This window comes from Nothobranchius furzeri, unplaced genomic scaffold, assembly GCF_043380555.1.
Source record: "Nothobranchius furzeri strain GRZ-AD unplaced genomic scaffold, NfurGRZ-RIMD1 Scf020, whole genome shotgun sequence".
Lineage (NCBI taxonomy): Eukaryota > Metazoa > Chordata > Actinopteri > Cyprinodontiformes > Nothobranchiidae > Nothobranchius > Nothobranchius furzeri.
In genome coordinates this window covers 4,008,826-4,026,839 of record NW_027223037.1, presented here as the reverse complement: position 1 = coordinate 4,026,839, position 18,014 = coordinate 4,008,826, and the positions used below count along the sequence as shown (strand labels likewise).

At 44.1% G+C, this 18,014-nt stretch overlaps 3 protein-coding genes across 6 annotated transcripts in view; 1 reads left to right on the top strand and 2 right to left on the bottom strand.

Moving 5' to 3' along the window:
- Positions 1-243: 243 nt before the first annotated feature.
- mxtx1 (mix-type homeobox gene 1) lies at positions 244-2,234 on the bottom strand. The gene is made up of 3 exons (XM_015940691.3): positions 2,153-2,234; positions 1,540-1,724; positions 244-1,135 (listed from the first exon to the last, which is right to left on the bottom strand). The coding sequence occupies exons 1-3, from the start codon at positions 2,208-2,210 to the stop codon at positions 410-412; spliced, it is 969 nt and encodes a 322-aa protein (XP_015796177.3). The 5' UTR covers positions 2,211-2,234; the 3' UTR covers positions 244-409.
- Positions 2,235-5,113: 2,879 nt separating this feature from the next.
- tmem254 (transmembrane protein 254) lies at positions 5,114-10,215 on the top strand. 2 transcript variants are annotated; one of them, XM_015940693.3, is made up of 4 exons: positions 5,114-5,260; positions 6,657-6,760; positions 9,369-9,428; positions 9,883-10,215. In XM_015940693.3, exons 1-4 carry the CDS (start codon positions 5,183-5,185, stop codon positions 10,001-10,003), a joined length of 363 nt encoding a protein of 120 aa, XP_015796179.1. In that variant the 5' UTR covers positions 5,114-5,182; the 3' UTR covers positions 10,004-10,215. The 2 variants fall into 2 exon arrangements, with proteins under 2 accessions (XP_015796179.1, XP_015796180.1); XM_015940694.3 differs by lacking the exon at positions 9,369-9,428 and having other exon boundaries at positions 5,132-5,260.
- Positions 10,216-11,572: 1,357 nt separating this feature from the next.
- Positions 11,573-18,014, bottom strand: part of LOC107372447 (L-threonine ammonia-lyase) — a 73,254-nt gene continuing 66,812 nt past the window's right edge. For all 3 annotated transcript variants that reach the window (XM_054734237.2, XM_015940692.3, XM_054734238.2), the window contains exons 9-11: positions 12,498-12,665; positions 12,361-12,418; positions 11,573-11,884 (exon numbers count right to left, since the gene is read on the bottom strand). In XM_054734237.2, the coding sequence (XP_054590212.2) occupies positions 11,786-11,884; positions 12,361-12,418; positions 12,498-12,665 (325 nt within the window). In that variant the 3' untranslated portion in view covers positions 11,573-11,785. The remainder of the gene's footprint in view (positions 11,885-12,360; positions 12,419-12,497; positions 12,666-18,014) is intronic.

The window sequence follows — 18,014 nt, the reverse complement described above, 5'->3', positions numbered from 1 at the left end:
TTCTGTTTTCATCAGATCTCGTTTCCACATCAGAGCGTTATCTGGCTAGGCAGTTAGCCGCTAGCCGGCGTGTTGGGCTCAACCAACTTGGTCCCAGTTGAAGGAATATTTTAAGTTTTACTGTAATTCATTTTATGTAAATCCTGACGTAGAACTTCTAGTGTGAATAAAAATCACTAACCATTAATATTGATTTGCTGCTGAAACACAATCAAAACCAAAGAAAAGAGACGAAAGAGACAATTTTACAGTTTAGATTCATAATTTTATTTGTAAAAAGTGCAGAAAATCATTGATGTCATAAAACGTGAATAAATAAAAAAAAGATAACAGATCTGATCTGAAGTCCTTTTAGATACAAAAACCAAACTCCCAGATCTGAAGTAACACCTGAACCCAAACAGAACCATCAGCAGCTTTTCTCCTCAGAACCACAGCTGTCCAGTCCATCTCCTCCCAGCCAGTCCTCATCCAGCTCCCCCAGGATCTCCTGCAGGGACAGCACAGGAAGAGGGGTGTGCTGGACCTGCTGTGGATGTCCAGACTTCCTGCAGTCATCCAGAACCGCCACGCTCCATGAGTCCTCCAGCTGGGCGTACTGACCTTCTGCTGGTGGGCTGTTCTGTCTGCTGACGTCCCAGTATCCAGAATCGGGCGTTTCAGGGGTGGAGGAGTTCAGGTACATCTGCTGCTCTGCTGATCCCGGGTACATGAAGGTGGTGTGGTTGGAGCTCGAGTTAAAGCAGTTCATCTCCAGAGGAGGTTTGTACCACAGAGGAGGGACAGGTGAGCTCTGGCTGCCCGGGTGAGACCAGAACCCACTCAGGGGTGGGCTGGAGCTCTGATGTCTCGCTTGTTGGAGAACATGTAAGGAGCTGTGCTTTTCCTGTTCCTCAGAGGTGGAGAAGGAGGAGGGACACTGAACATAGTAGCTGCCTTCCTCCATCTCCTGCTTCACCTGGGCTGGGTAGGCGGGTGGGGGTCCCTGAGACCGCAGAGGAACGGTCAAAGCTCCGCTTCCAGCAGCCAGGTGAGGTGGAGTGAAGGCGTCGTGGCCCGGGCTGTCAGGCTGCCACACACCCTTCTTGGCTCCTTTACACTTCAGGGTCCGAGCTCTTCGGTTCTGAAACCAAACCTTAACAGGAAACAAACAAAAGCAACAGAAGTCAGAATGATAACAGGGTAGAGTGGTATCAGTGGATTTGGTTCTGAGCTCCCTCAAATAAAACCCGACCAATCAGATCGTTGTCTTTGGAGATAAATGAAGTGATAATCTACCGCTGTGTGCAGGATGCATCTGGGAATGTTTGACTGGGAAAAATCCCACAGAAACACTCATCTTCAACATGTCAGAGGGGTGCAGAGCCTGATGACCACAAACATTCACCCTCTTTCCCTCAGTCAAACTCCCCTGAGAACTTTGACCTCTGTTCTTTCTCTCCACAGTATTTTAGCTATTTAGGGACATCTTGGGTGTTGATAATAAACAAACCTGATGTTAAAATCTCTCTTTGGCCTTTAGGATGTTTGAGTCAGTACCTGGATGCGTGACTCTGGAAGGCCGGTGGTTTGGGACAGGTTCTCTCTGAGGCTGATCCCGGGGTACGGGTCTGTCTCAAACGTGACCCGCAGAAGCTCCACGTGATCTTTGGAGAAGCAGGTCCTCTTCCTGCGGCTGGCGCTGCGGGAGGAGGCACCGCCGGAGGCCACGGCTCTGGGATGAGCTGATGGGAGGAAACCAAAAAAGGTAATAATCACCTGACATTTATACATCACGTTTAAATTATTCAGTTAAAAACAAAACCAGAAAGATCATCAGAACAAAATTATCTTCATTTTTTTTCAAATTCTCTAAATGTGTAAAAAAGTAGATGGCAGAATAAAATTAATCAGCTGCAAATTAACCATCTCAGGCTCAAAATAAGTGTTGATAAAAGGACAAACAACTAAGTCCTCCAGGGAAATACGTATGTGGAGTAACCAGGTAGGTAGGTTCTAACCTGCCTGCCTCCAGAGGGTTAAACAAGCTGCTTCTGAAGAAATGTCATCTAATTTGACCAGTTTCTGGTTTCAGCAAATTTATCTCATGGGTTAAAAACCTTTTTGTTTGACATTAAAGTTAAAAATCCCAGGAAGAGGACGGAGTGCTCACCGTTGCTGGAGTCCTTCCACATGGCAGCAGCAGGATGTGTCAGCGTGTCTCTGAGCATGTCTTTTATCAGATCCTCTTTTATATTGATCACCTGGATGGGGGTGGGGGGGGGGGGGGGGGGTTACAGGAGACTTCTGACCCCCCCCTTCAATTATCACCTCCCTTACTTTAAAGCAGCAACAAGGTCAACAACACAGCAGCTGTTGGACGACTCATGGATCGTCGAAACCACTTCACCACAGCATCACGTGATCAGCTTTAATTATCGTCTTCTCCAGTTTGTATCCTCTTCTGGGTCAAAGCTCTGTTGTCAGACGCAGTAAGGAGCCTCTCTGAATGATGAAATCCTGACTGCTGTCCTCTCAGGCTGCCAGAAGAATAAATGTTTGTTTGGTTTTAAATAAACTTGATTTTCTGCAGAATTAATTTCATATTTAAATCACACTAATCTTTACTAGATGTTAATCAGTCATGTGTAATGTCTGGACCTGTTTTCTGAGCAGAAGCCAATCAGCATCTTTCAGATGGAAAACAGTCACATGATCAGAGCAAAGCCAAACAAAAGTGGTTTATGTGGTGATTAACAACATTGACACGAGTCTCTTCTCTCTGGTTTTACAAGTCTCGACCTCGACTGTGTGCAGATGCAAAAACTTTAACCCTCATGTTTAAAATACCTGTGCACGCCCCCTTTCTCAGCTCACCTTTGACCTCTCCTTTCTTGTTTGAATGAATGATTTTTGAACCTCAGCAGATGTGAAATGCACTGATAATGTAAACAGCAGCACTCAATGGCGATCAAAGTGCAGCAGCAGGTTTACAGTTTAGTAAGTAAATTTAAGGCTTGTTTTTATCTGGACAGGAAGAAAAATCCATCAGTGTGTTTGTGGACGCTGCAGCTTTCTCTCTGTGGGGTTCATCTGAATCCTGTCAGAGCCTCGCCAAGCAACGCAAAACTTTAGCTTCAGTTTCACCCAAACACCCAACCCTAACCGACTCCGATGATCAGAAACCAGCGAGCCATGCATCCATGACCCCATTTGTGCATCCATGACCCCATTCATGCATCCATGAGTCGATTCATGCATCCATGAGCCCATTCATGCATCCATGAGCCAATGCATGCATCCATTAGCCGATTCATGCACCCATGACCCAATTCATGCATCCATGAGTCGATTCATGCATCCATGAGCCCATTCATGCATCCATGACCCCATTCATGCATCCATGAGTCGATTCATGCATCCATGAGCCCATTCATGCATCCATGAGCCAATGCATGCATCCATTAGCCGATTCATGCACCCATGACCCAATTCATGCATCCATTAGCCAATGCATGCATTCATGAGCCAATGCATGCACCCATGATCCGATTCATGCATCCATGAGCCGATTCATGCATCCATTAGCCGATTCATGCACCCATGACCCGATTCATGCATCCATTAGCCGATTCATGCATCCATGAGCTGACTCATACACACATTTACACACTATGTGCTCCAGTCACCAGGCTGTTCTGATAATGGTAAATCACTAGAAAGAGTCTGATCAGGTAGAGCCGTGTCTCTGCAGATCCGTGCACATTTAGAAAACGGAAGCTGTTGTTTAATCAGCTGATTGTAGAGAAGCTGAAACTAAATTTCCAAAATGGTAAATAATGCAGCAGCAGGTGTGTTGTGAATGTGAAAAATAAAACAATGTGGTTTCCATGGTAACACTTTAGACATTAATGCTTTTTTTGCAGATGAAGTTCGCTTGGAACGGAACAAATAAAACCCTGAAAAACAGGCTTGTAGTGATGCTTTAGCTATTTCTGAATTGTCTTTCTGTGTCAATGACAAAGTCCTTTGTTGCATGTCGGAAGGACCGGTGGCACATGTGTACGGCAGTCTGGCTTGTGCTCATCGCCACCAGCATGTGACATTCACTGTAAAGCGCTTTGGAGTCCTCTGACTCAGAAAGATGTCATTTGTTTTACCAAACATTATCAAACCTCTGTCGATTTGTGACAGAAATCATAAATTCCTGTAGGATTCAGCTGGACACAGTTTTAATCCCTAAACACTCAACAGAAAAACACTAACGGGCTTAAAAATATTACATTTGAAAAAGTATAATATTATTACCTTACTTTATTGATATTATTATTATTTAAACACACATTATTCTATCTTTAATTGCCCAAAATTTAAAAAGCAAAAATTCTAATGTTTCCTCCCTGGTGTGAACATTAAACCTTAGCAGAACGACGATACATTTAGTTTTATTGTCCAGACTTTCTTTAGATTTTCTCTTTTTAATTATTTATGTTTCCTCCCTTCTAAGTTCAGTCTTTCCTCCTAACACGATGAGCGTGGTTGGCTCTGTTATCTCTCCAAAGCCTTGGAACAAGGAGACAAGAGCAAAGAGCAGGAATACAAGAACCAGCAAGAAAACAGTAACAGCAACTATAACTGATGCATTAAGTTTTTTTTTCTTTTGAATTGGGGATTTTTCAACAACACACCATTGGACTTTGATGTGGAGTGTTTTTTTCACATGCCAATGATTCCTAAACCTGCTGTTAATGAGGTAAAGCATAGCTGGCCAGATAAAAACACAATAAGACATTGTCTGTCCTCAGAGTGCTGACGTCAACATTATTGAAGCAGTGAGGTCATCTCAACAAGAAACAAAAACAATGAACAAGATATAAAAGAGGGCAAATGTCCTTTCACTTATCTAGGCCAGCCACTATAGTAGATGAGACTACTTAAAATAACTTATCGTAACACCAGTTTAAATCACATTTTAAGTTAATCTAACACAAACTATTAAGTCACTAATTTGGTGGTTTTTGGGTTGAATTTTGTGGAGCTATAAAATCCAAAAGAACTGAACCATAACTGCTGATAAATAAAGTTATTTAATTTTAGTGAGTCTAATCAGCTCGGTGCCAACCCCCCCTCACTGAGTCGCGGTATTAATTATCTCTTCGTTTCCGCCCGGTGGGATTTGACGGTGGGACCAACGCAGGGCGACATGGCTAAAAGCGACTACTTTAAAAGAACCAACCTCTTTTGGATGGTCTCCGTCACTTTCGCGGTTGGATATTTTTCTGTAAGTGTATAAAATCTGCTGTAAAACGTTAGAAAAATAAAAATATATTTAGTTTTCCCGAAGTGGCTAGCGTGTGTGTAACGGATTAATGCATCCGGGTAATATTGAGCAGTACCGCGGTTTAGTTTTCTTTATTTACCACATAACTTGTTTTATGTAGTAAAACTGGCCGGAGCAGCTTTTAATCTAATCGGTGGTAATTAAGAGATTGGTGCTGCTCTGCGCAAACAAACCTGGAACAAAGTCCGTTTTATGCTAGCTGCCAGTGACCTTTTGGCGCTGTTCTTTATCATGTTAGCGGTGTTGTTAATAAACAACGCATCCAGGTGTTAATGTTGTATTTTTTATTTAAATAAACAACGAGCTAAAGCTTCCATGCTTTGAATATGATACGTTTCTGTTTAACCTCTTCGATGGATAAATATCTCGTTGTATGGCAGAATTGTGTCATTTTTTGATGTGTATGGAAGAATTGTGTCATTTTTTGATGTTTTAGTGAAATCTTTAAACGAACTTCCGGTACAGCCGTGTGGAGCATGGATATGTATATAAATATGTACGGTCTGGAGTTTATTTAGCCAGGAAGTTTCATAGCTCGACAGTGAAACAGACCACACCTTGTAAAAGCAAACAGGAGATTTGTATCTGTTTCTGTAAAATAGAAATAAGCTGAAAGCCATTGACCATTTAATTATGTATCAACAGAAACACAGAAATGTATAAACCAGAAACCAGCTCAGTGGCCTAGTGGAGTGTCCACCTTGGGACAGTGAGATCAGGGTTCAAATCCCAGTTGGGTCATACCAAAGACTTAAAAAAACGGGTCCCAGTGCCTCCGCGCTTGACACCCAGCGTTAGGGGTTGGATTGGGGGTTAAACCACCAAATAGTTCCAGTGTGAAGCCACAGCTGCAGCTCACCGCTCCCCACAGGGATGGGTCACATGTGGACTAATGGGACTTTAATCTTTAAGAAACATTCTCTGTCTTCTACTCATGTCCCCAGAGCTGATGTTTAAAAGTTTATCCAAGTAACTCAGTAACTTAAGTTTTGTAGTTTCTTTACAGAGGCTCAGAATTAATGAGAATATTAAAATGTCACCTTTAAAGTTTTTTTTATATTCTTAGAAATGAAGCTTGGAAGGTCTTCAGGGAGAGAAACCCAGAGGTTTTAGTGAGTGCTGCTGCAGAGGTGTTAATTTTTTGTTCTTGTGAAGGCCTCGTGATTTTTATCTTATAAGAGATCGTTTTCTTTCTTTCTAAATGATTATGGCTGATGGATACCTGTTTGCTTATTACACAGCTATTACACCAACTGCCTTTGGTGTAATGAAACTTGGAGGATTTAGCTCTGGTTTTACGGCTGACGTGTCTAAATGGTCTGAGTTGTTGTTGCAGTGCATCGTGTTTGCTCCAGAACTAATCCCGTTCCAACAACTCGGAGGGTTTGGCAGCTTTTGCAAACACCTGGTGGACAACTATGCCGGCGTGATGTACAAAGGGTAGGTGATGTTCTACGTCTAGTTCTGCAGACTCCAGAAGATCTCCTGATGAATAAAAACATCTACAGACTTTATATGAAAATATTTATAGTTTGGTCAGATCCAGAAATAAAAGCTTCATGTTGAATTTTTAAACATTTTAGTTTGATGTGAATAAAAACTTTGACCAGATTCATTCAAACTCATTTCCATCTGTTTCTGTTGGATTGAGGATCTTCTAAAGGTGCGAAGTGTTTAATCAACAGCTGTAATGGTTCGGCAACTCCTGCTCTTCAGCTTTTTTTCATTAGTCCTTAAGATCACATGACTTTTCAGACATGTGACCTTAAGGAGAGGCTTTTAAGCCATAGCTTCTTGTTTAATGTAGAAGATAATGAGATGCAGCTGGTTTATGATCACATGATTTCCTTCCTGGAAGGCCCTATACAAGTGTGGGTCATTTATCAGTTAACGTTCATAAATCACAAGATCATGGGTTGTAAAGCCCTCCAACACGGTAAAACCACAGACTGTTGGATAGGCAAATCCTTCGCTCCGTCACTCGTAGGTTTCTGAGTAACTGAACTGATGCCCAGTGGGCGGTTCCCACCATCTTCATCTTGGCCACATCCCGTCACTCCAGTAAAATACAAATGGAGCGGTGCTGTGAGGGTGGAGGCAGATGGTAAACACCCATCAATAAGCCATAAGTGGTAACGTTTTTAACGAGGCTGAGGCCTTCCCTGCAGGAGAGCTAGCTGCTAGAGTAGCACTGATCTGCTACCTGTCAATCAGAAAGACGCCCCTGCACTTGTATAGTGCCTTTCAGAGTCCGAGTGCTCCAAAGTGCTTTACACTACAGTGCATCATTCATCCATTCACATGCACTGATGGTGATGAGCTATTGACCCTTTGCACGTGACGTCACGCCACTCATGTGACCGCCCCCTTCGCCATGATGGACGGCAAAAAGACCGTTACACCCGTAGAAACTCCAGTGAAGCTAGTCAAAACAAGCCAGCTTGTAGCCTTTTATCGCTTTTATTTACTAGATTTGACAGTAAAATGGTTTTAGCTTGCTGCGTGGTTGGCTGCACTAAGAGACAAGGATGTAAACTCAACTCGTTTTGTTGTTTTAATAACTTTGATGGAGACTGAGGACAGAGATGAACTGTAGCTATCAATCAAGCGGACTAGCAGGCCTCATATTTGCAGCGAGCATGTTTTTACGGGGTAAGGTTAACGTTAATTCATTTCAAGAGTAAGACAGGGACAGGGATAAATGTGATGTGTTTATACTAGTTATTGATAATCCTGATGGATGGGTAGGCTATTTCACCACGGAGGCTGCGCTCCGTCCACTGTAGTGTAAAGCGAGACAATTATTAACAATATTAAAGCTCTGATGTATGATTACGTGTGTTAAAATGACGTTATTTATTTATATGAGCGTCGGCGTTCAGAGATCTTCTCATTCCGGTGTGAGAGCAGCAGCTGAACCCGGACCAGCAACAGAAGCTGGTAGGGATCCGAACTTTTTAAAAATCAGCTTTGGTGTAAAGTGAAACGCTGTTTATAACAAAGTTATAAATCCAGAGGGGTGAATTTAGGCAAAGTCAGCAACATGTTTACATCGGTGAACAGCTGCAGAGAGAACGTAAGCTAACGTTGGTAAGCTAGTTAGCATACCGCTCTCTATGAGCCCCGCTAGATGCGCTACTTCTTCTGATAACTGAACTGGGCATGAACTAGTGGAAGGAATGCTGGAGGAGTTTTGTTTTGATCGCAAAAACAATTTCAGGCTCTACTTTTTCCTTTTTTTAGTAATCCTGTCGCTCACTGTTTACATGCTTTTGCTGTCCACCATTGTGGACCCACATGATAAGGTGATGTCGGTGCAAAGGGTCAATTGCCACAGCTGCCCTGGGGCACACACACAGGCGAGGCTGCAGAGCTCAGGCGCTAACGGTCCCTCCAACCATCACCAGCAAGCAAGACGGGTTAAGTGTCTTGCCCAAGAGTCAGGATCGAACCTGCAACCTGCCGATTACTGGACAACCCATCCTACATGTTGAGCTTTGATTCCACCTAAACAAATGAGTTACAAAAGCCTCAGCCCCACAGAGTGGTCATGATGTTAAACTAGATCTAAAAGACCTAGAATGGTTTTGACCCAGGCTGTAAACATGTTTCTGATTTGAAGTGGGCGTTTTTAACATGGGAGTCAATGGGGTCTTGCTTCTTTCTGGAGCCAGCCCCTAGTGGATGAGGGTGGAATTACAACATCTTCCTTTCCATGTAGGCTTCCCTTCAGGCAGCTGGAGTTGGACTCTTAGCTAAAAGACTCCTAAACTTTAGCTAGCTTAAACGCATTGGTTAGTAATGTTGTGTTTATTTTGTGGTTAAAGTATTTTTATTGTTATTGAAACACCAGAAATGCTGAGTCATTTACCAAACTATAAACTTCTCACTGAAGAGTAAAAGCTCCAGGTTTGAGTTTTTCTGACACCAACAAACCGCCCTACCCATCTGCAGCTGTAGAAATGTTTTACACACTTGGCTCATTAAAAGGAAGAAGATGAATTTCAGCTAGACTCTAGGTTAAACACATGTGATGCATCTGTTGCAGGTGGTGGGCGGCCTTTGCTGTCCATGTATTTGAAGCCTGTGTGGCTTTAAAAGTGTGCAGGTAAGGATGAAAGGAGCTTTAAAGCCTGGAGTGTTGAATCTGTATAAAATCGAGTTACTAATGATTTTAAATGAACATAGATTTTTACACAAATGTGTTCTAAATGTTTCACTGCCATCATCGTCACTTCTTCCCCGTCAGCAGCAGAGTGGCTGTTCAGGTGAATTCATCTTCATTCTGTGGTGAAAGCCATGTTTTGGATCTCTTCAGGTTGTCTCTGGTATATGAAACCGTTTTCTGATCTGAAACATCATTTCTTTCCTCCTGATGTATTTGCTGTTTCCTCATATTCTCACTGCCAGAGTCTGACTGTAGGAAAGGCCCTTCAGAGTAGAATCTCAGAGCTGCTATCAGAGAACCAGTTTGATCCAGTTAGGGTTCCTCCCCACTGCTGGTACTTCAGCTGGCACCGCCAATCTGCATCAGTAATTCTTGTTTTTTTGTTTGGTTCCAGGAAGAAAGGCATCGACAGCTCAGCCACTCGCTTCCTGTGGTTTTTCCAGACCTTTCTGTTCGGCTTCGCCTCCCTCGGCCTGCTCCTCAAGTATGACCCCGAACATCCCAAACGCCGCTGACACCAGCAGAAACGCCCAGAGAGAAATTCGTCACTTCCTGGTGCCTCTTCCTCCTCGGAAGACAAAACTGTTTTAGGTACCAGGATGAGAAGAACAATGGTTCTCGTTTGACTTTAGGTCTGGGCTATTCCATTCCGGTCTGGGAGGGCTGGTACCCAGCATGTTTTAGTGGTTTCTCTGCTCCATCCCACCTAATTCAGTGATTGAATCACCTGTGCAGCAGCTCACCAGGTTCTCCATAAGCCTGTTAATCACTTGCTGATTGGAATCAGGCGTGTAGAAACGGGTTAAAACTAAAACATGCTGGCCCTCCAGGCCCAGAATTAGTGTTTAACTGTTTACTCGTCTTTAAATGCTTTAAAATTAAATAATTAACTTTAACCTCATGATGGACCAACACCGTCACATTCCTTTAGAGCCCAAAGCTGGAGAACTAGGATTTTAACAGCTGTTTTTATCTTATTCTATGCAAAACAAAGACTATAAGAATGTGTTTTGTGCTTGTAAAGAGTGATCACCTCTGTTAGCTGCTAGCTTATTCATACCTGAGAGGTTAATGTTTGTGATCGGCCTCAAAAACAGAGGTGTTCCACTTTCATGCTGACATGTTTAGAGCCTTTGAACTAAATGCTGGAAGTCTTTAATCTTATTAATAAAAGTATTTTCCAAACAGCAGAAGCTTTTCATCCAGAATTGTTCAAGCTGCGGTCACATATTGCTTTTTCCATAAGCCGTGCTAAACCACATGGGTAGCTCCAAGTGTCCCTGAGGGGTTGTCTGATCATCCGTTTCAGTTCACTTTACTACCAGAAGGTCTGAGTTCTGCTCCTAAACCACTTAGTTCTGGCTTTATCCATCTGGCCTGGTGCTCCATCATGCTGGAGAAGACATCATTTGGAGGCGTTCCTCTGGGGGACGTTTAGGTAATCTTTATTCATGGCTGTTCTGAGGCTAAACTGGGAGTGAGTCCTCTCCCTTGGCTGAGGGGACCTCCAAACACACAGTCAAGGGATGCTTTCCTTCACGCTTCAGCGGTTTTGTCCCTGGACCTTCAGCAGAACATCAGTCGCTCTCTGATGGTTTTCTGTGGCTTCTTTGCTGCCCTTCTTGACCCCAGACCGTCCTCTAGATGTTTTCTCCTCCCTGAGCCGCACATGGACGTAGACCCATCTGGTGCCATTCCTGACCAACCTTTGGGTTGGTGCAGCCAAGATACAACAGCTGGCTTAACTTTAGGATAGTTTTTTTTAAACAAAAACACACCTTGAAGTTCGTCCAAGTGTCCACCCAGGATGTCCAGGTGAGCGTGTGATTCGGTAACAAAACGTCCTAACCTTAATCCATCTCCAACAGAGCGTTAGGTGGAAGGTAGAACCTACGTCTATTTTAGTCTCTCAGAAACATTTCAGACAAAAATCATTTTATTTATTTATGTCAAACTTCACACTTAAAATGTTTTTTTTCTTTTACTAGCGTGTGTATGTATACATGTATAGATAAATACACACACACACTGGTGTATGTCTTCATACGTATACAATATATATTTACAGTGGTATTTTTGTGTGTATAAATGTATATATACACACGATCGTGTACATATATCTACTACATGTAGGTATATATAAATATTTATGAACACAGATATGAATTCAGTAAGTTAAAATTAGAAATAAAACCTCCACCGAGGTTTTAACGCTACCTGCTGCTAACAAAGGTTAAATGTGACTGAGTTTATATTTTAGGCTTTTCTCTCTCAGGATTCCAGTTTTTGAGCTTTGATCACCGATCCAGCCAACATATGGACGGGTAGCGCTCATTCAGCGTCTTGCGTAGCTGAGTGCTTTGTGTCTTATCCCTGGTCTCCACCACACACTCAACCTGCCAAAAACACACAGATAGCAGCGTGATGAGACAGTCATTAGAACGGGGGCGGGGTCTGTGGTTGCCAGCTGTTGACGAAAGACCTTTCACCTTTTACCTGCTGTGGTTAATGAACAGCAGCTCGTAAAGACGGCGGAGCCTGGCGCTCAGTGAGGATGAACCGTTTTCTGTCCACCCGTTTAGCAACTGATAATGGTTTTTACTAAAACCAGTGTGTTACTGGAATACAGCAGCTGGGTTTATAAGTAACAGATATTTGTAATTATTACAGCTTGTAGCCGAGGAGCTCCTGCAGATAAAAACAAGCCATCACCATCGTTTCTGTCCTCAGAGGACTTCTGTCTCTGTTAGTGCTCACACATTTGGGTTAGCGAGCGCTCCTCCTTGGCTACCCACCTCACAGGTGAGCCTGAGAAGGGCCATCAAGTTTGTGTTTTATACAATGACACAGTTGGTAAACAAACCCCGCCTACCTTTGCCTTGAACAGATCTGATTTGTCGCTGTGTCGGCGATGACAGACATCCAGCAATCTGAGAAAGAAAAGTGGGCGGAGTTAACAAGGCCATTGGCTTCGAACATGGAAGAGATGAAGTCTGAAGTAGTCCCTACCTGACGTCCTCTCTGGACAGCACGTCCAGCAGCCTGGCCATGTCTCCTGGCCATTCTCCCAGCTGCACCGAGAACTTACTCACCCGGTCGTCCAGCACCAAAGCCCGGTCCACACACCGCCTCATCAGCTCTGGCGCCATGTTGGCGCTGCTCACCACAACAACCACCCTACAACCAAAGGGTGAGAGAGATGAAACTCAGAACCGCAACACTTGTGGGTTGTGGGAGGTGACTCTCTGGGTGCTAACAGACTCCAGAGGATCTGCTGGAGGCCACCCAGAACTCTCTAGAATGATTTTTTATTAAAGGTTAAATGTGGAGGGTGATGAATTCAAGACCTTTAATTCTAAACAGTTCTGAATAAAAACATTTGTGTGGAAAAACAGAATTCATTATTTGAAGAAGACAGTTGTTTGAACTCATATGATAAGGGTGGTCTCAATTTTCTTGATTTTCAAACTCTAAACAACACATTTAAGGTCAGTTGGATTAAACAACTTCAGAAATCCTACTTCATTATGGAATATTATTCCATTTTTTATTCTTTCAAAATTGGGTGGTATTGACTTCTTCCTAATCTGTAATTATAACAATGATAAGATCTCTGTAAAAATGTCTGCCTTTCACCGTTAGGCCTTTCTTTCATGGTCTCTCATTTACAAACACAATTTCTCACCCCACAACTACTTCATCTGGAACAACAAAGACATCTTGTATAAACACAAAATTATTTTTTTTAGAATATTGGTTTCAAAACAACATTAAATGGGTAGATCAGTGTTTAATCCTGAGGGACTTCTATTTACATGTGAAGAGTTTCTTAGGAAATATAATATTCCTGTAACTCCTGGAGATTATGATAAAGTTTTTGGTGCCATCCCATCTGGTGCACATGCTGTTTAAAAATCAACAGAGTTGATGCTGGTGAACGTACTCTATTATCCCCAAGTGACGCACCTGTAGGGGAAGTTTGTTTCTCCAGTTTTCCTGCCAATAACAACAGATCTATCCGAGCTTTGTTCCAGGGAAATATTACAACTAGGGCTGGGACTTGATTAAAAATTTTAATCTAATTAATTACAGGCTTTGTAATTAATTAATCTCAATTAATCACATTTTAATCGTTCAGGAAAATGTGCTCTCAAAGTAAAACTTTTAATTAAAATTATGAGACAGAATCAAACATTAGACATGGTTATTACTGTAAACTAAAGCTTTTAATAAAAAAATGCATTTTAATTATTCAAATGTCACTGTGTGATATGAAACAAAACCCAAATCAACAAAAATTTATAATTACAAATAGAAAACACCTGCAAAGGGTTCCTGAGCCTTTAAATAGTCTCTCTGTCTAGTTGAATGACTGAAATAAATTTGACTTTGCACCAGATTATAATTTTTCCAGTTTCACTTGTTTGTATAATTGGGAGTTTTTATTAGCATTTCTACTCATAATGTAGTAAAAACACATAAATAATAATCCTTCAAAATGACAGCAGAACAGGCACAAATATGATCTAGGACTTAAATGTACTAACTTTTAACACCAGAGCAGGCATGGTATATTCTGAGAATGATCAGGAACACTAACTGGTTCCAGTTGGATGACTGGAGGATGATGGGAAGATAAAAGATCATGACGAGGAAATAATGATCTGACGAACAGGTGAGCGGACCTTCCTTACATGGGAAGTCCTGATGTCACGTTAAGAAGGGGATGCTGCAGACCCGCAGATTCACGCCTGCAGCAGCGAAGCTGGTGTGATCTACAGACTGATCACAACTTCCTTGTTCCTCGCTGCCCAGATACACTTAAGCATCTGCCCCTTAGCGGATGACAGCTTCAACACACCTCGCTGCTTAATGATAGTAATGATGTGATGTTTAGACAGAGACTCGTCTCAGAAACATAGAATTCCCCGACAGAATTGTTTAGAAAATCATCAGAAAAGTTTCAGAGTGTTTCTGTTTTAACTTAAACTTCTGTTTTGAACTTTAAGACACGTTGTTTGTGATTGTTTACAGAGTAGTGAGAACACGGAGCGTTCTCCCAGCGGCAGCCAGGTGCCTCTCGTTTGTCTGACTACTTTCATAAACTACTGTTAGGGCAAAGAATTATTGTCTGGTGCTTTCAGCGCTGCACAGATGTTACGTAAATGTTAAAAATATAGCTAACCGCAACTTTTGTAAAGTTCCCGTTGCCACCGGGCAGCTGCAGCAGAGACGATCTCTGAAAAATGTCCGCGACACAGACTCCGTTGTTGTCTGGAAGTTTTTTTTTCCAAGTTAAGAAAAGAGGCGGGCGTGTTTCCTAAATCCTGCATCAGTCCAAGCAAGGCAACTTCTTTCTGTTTTTATTCCGTTTTAGTAGCCATTAGCACTGTGCATTGTTGTGTGCGTCAGTGATATTCAGTCTACGAGGAAGTCGTGCAATGACAAAGGTTCCGCCGTGCTTGAAATGCAAGCTGCGATTAAATGCGTTAATTTTTTTAACGTGTTATTTTTTTCTAATTAATTAATCGTAATTAACGCGTTAAAGTCCCGGCCCTAATTACAACATTACCTCGTTTCTTATCTTACTGGAATACGTTTGTGAGTTTCCGTGGAAAAAGGTCTGGCTACTACCTAATAGATATATGATTAATAACAAAGTAAAAGAAATATCCTTTAAACTTCGTCATAGATTCTATCCAGTTAAATCTTATTTTAAATATAGATTCAAGAAAGATATTGACTTCAACTGTAGCTTCTGCAATGCATGTCCTGAAACTGCTATTCATTTATTTTGGCACTGCCTGGCAGTTCAAACCTTTTGGCAGAAACTTTGTGATCTTATTCATGTTCATATTGTTACTAATTTTGTTATACTTTGGAGAATGTGCAGTTTGGTCTTTTTGAAACTGGTTTGAACAAAAACTCAATACATGATTAACCTCTTAATTTTGATGGCAAAGTTTTACATCCACTGTTGTAAATATTCAGGTAAAAAACCATGCTTTGCAGCATTCTTTAATACTTTCAAATCGTACTTATTTTCTATTAATAATTATAAAAGAACAGTCACCTTATCGTGGTGGAGGAGATTGAGTGACCTAATGATCCCAGGAGCTATGTTGTCTGGGGCACTTTGTGCCCCTGGTAGGGTCTCCCATGACAAATTGGTCTTAGGTGAAGGGTGAGACAAAGAACGGTTCACAGGATCTTTCATGGAGGTACAGTAAAAGAGTCTGAGTACCCGGCCCGGAGGGTTACCGGGGTCCCATCCTGGAGCCAGGCCTGGGGTTGGGGCCCATGAGCGAGCGCCGGTGGCCAGGCTTTCGCCCATGGGGCCCGGCCCGAACCGGATACATGGGCTCATCCAACTGTGGACCCACCACCCGCAGGGGGAACATGAAGGGTCCGGTGCAATGTGGATCGGGTGGCAGACCAAGGCAGGAGCCTTGGCGGTCCAATCCCCGGACAAGAAAACTGGTTTGTGGGACATGGAACGTCACCTCGCTGACGGGGAAGGAGCAGGAGCTTGTGGCAAAGGTCGAGCGGTACCGGCTAGATATAGTCGGACTCACCTCGACACATAGCATTGGCTCTGGAACCCAAGTCCTTGAGAGGGGTTGACACTCTCCTTTGCTGGAGTTGCTCTGGGTGAGAGGCGGAGGGCTGGGGTTGGCTTTTTGTTAGCCCCAAGACTCTCTGCCTGTGTGCTGGGGTGTACCCCGGGGGACGAGAGGGTAGCTTCCCTGCGCCTCCGGGTCGGGGAACGGGTCGTGACTGTTGTGTGTGCTTATGGGCCAAATATCAGTTCAGAGTACCCACCCTTTTTGGAGTCCCTGGGACGAGTGCTAGATAGTGCTCCATCAGGGGACTCCATTGTCCTGCTGGAGGACTTCAATGCTCACGTGGGCAATGATAGCTTGACCTGGAGGGGTGTGATTGGGAGGAACGGCTCGCCTGATCTGAACTCGAGTGGTGTTTCGTTATTGGACTTCTGTGCAAGCCGCAGTTTGGCCATAACGAACACCATGTTCGAACATAAGGATGCCCATCAGTACACTTGGTACCAGGGCAGCCTAGGTCGCAGGTCGATGATAGACTTTGTAGTCGTATCATCTGACCTGCGGCCGTATTTTTTGGACACCCAAGTGAAGAGAGGAACGGAGCTGTCAACTGATCACCACCTGGTGGTGAGTTGGATCAGATGGCAGGGGAAGATGCCGCGTAGACCTGGCAGACCCAAACGCATAGTGAGGGTCTGCTGGGAACGCCTGGCAGAAGAACCTGTTAAGACGGTCTTCAACTCCCACCTCCGGCAGAGCTTTGGCCACATCCCGAGAGCAGTGGGGGACATTGACTCTGAGTGGGCCTTGTTCCACTCTGCGATTGTTGAGGCAGCTGTTGCTAGCTGTGGTCGCAAGGTGGCCGGTGCCAGTCGTGGTGGCAACCCCCGTACCCGATGGTGGACACCAGAGGTTCGGGGAGCTGTCAGGCTGAAGAAGGAGGCCTACAGGGCGTGGCTGGTCTGTGTGTCTCCGGAGGCAGCAGACAGGTACCGGATAGCCAAGCGGGGTGCAGCAGTGGCAGTTGCCAAGGCAAAATCTCAGGCGTGGGAGGAGTTTGGTGAGGCCATTGAGTAAGACTATCGATCGGCTCCAAAGAGGTTCTGGCAAACTGTCCGGTGCCTCAGGAGAGGAAGGCAGCAACTCGCTCACACTGTTTACAGTGGGGATGGGGAGCTGCTGACGTCAACTGGGGCTATACTCGGACAGTGGAAGGAATACTTTGAGGAGCTTCTCAATCCCACCTATGCGCATTCCGAGGAGGAACCAGAGCCGGGAGACCTGGGGATGGACTGTCCAATCTCGGGGGCAGAAGTTGCTGAGGTAATCAAACAATTAGACAGAGGCGGAGCTCCGGGGGCGGATGAGGTTCGTCCTGGGTACCTCAAGGCTATGGATGTTGTAGGGCTGTCATGGTTGACACGTCTCTGCAACATTGCGTGGTCATCGGGGGCAGTTCCTGTGGAGTGGCAGATCGGGGTGGTGGTCCCCATCTTTAAGAAGGGTGACCTGAGGGTGTGTTCCAACTATAGGGGGATCACACTCCTCAGCCTCCCTGGAAAGGTCTACTCCAAGGTACTGGAGAGGAGGGTCCGATCGATAGTTGAATCTCAGATTGAGGAGGAGCAATGTGGTTTTCCTCCTGGCCGTGGAACTGTGGACCAGCTCTATACCCTTGCAAGGGTGATGGAGGGGGCATGGGAGTATGCCCAACCAATCCACATGGGTTTTGTGGATTTGGAGAAGGCTTATGACCATGTCCCCAGGGGCACACTGTGGGGGACGGGACGCTCCAGGAGTATGGGGTGGGTGGCTTTCTGTTAAGGGCTATTCAGTCCCTTTACCAGAGGAGCGTGAGTTTGGTCCGCATAGCCGGTAGTAAGTCTGACCTGTTCCCGGTGAGGGTTGGACTCCGCCAGGGCTGCCCTTTGTCACGGGTTCTGTTCATTACCTTTATGGACAG

Bases quoted from the DNA above. Each gene is read 5' to 3' on its own strand.
- mxtx1 (XM_015940691.3), bottom strand. From the start codon at position 2,210: ATGCTCAGAGACACGCTGACACATCCTGCTGCTGCCATGTGGAAGGAC. The intron at 1,725-2,152 runs GTGAGCACTCCG...TCCTCCCATCAG, and splicing joins GTGGAAGGACTCCAGCAACG to CTCATCCCAGAGCCGTGGCC. The intron at 1,136-1,539 runs GTACTGACTCAA...TTTCCTGTTAAG, and splicing joins TTCCAGAGTCACGCATCCAG to GTTTGGTTTCAGAACCGAAG.
- tmem254 (XM_015940693.3), top strand. From the start codon at position 5,183: ATGGCTAAAAGCGACTACTTTAAAAGAACCAACCTCTTTTGGATGGTC. The intron at 5,261-6,656 runs GTAAGTGTATAA...TTGTTGTTGCAG, and splicing joins TCGCGGTTGGATATTTTTCT to TGCATCGTGTTTGCTCCAGA. The intron at 6,761-9,368 runs GTAGGTGATGTT...CATCTGTTGCAG, and splicing joins GCCGGCGTGATGTACAAAGG to GTGGTGGGCGGCCTTTGCTG.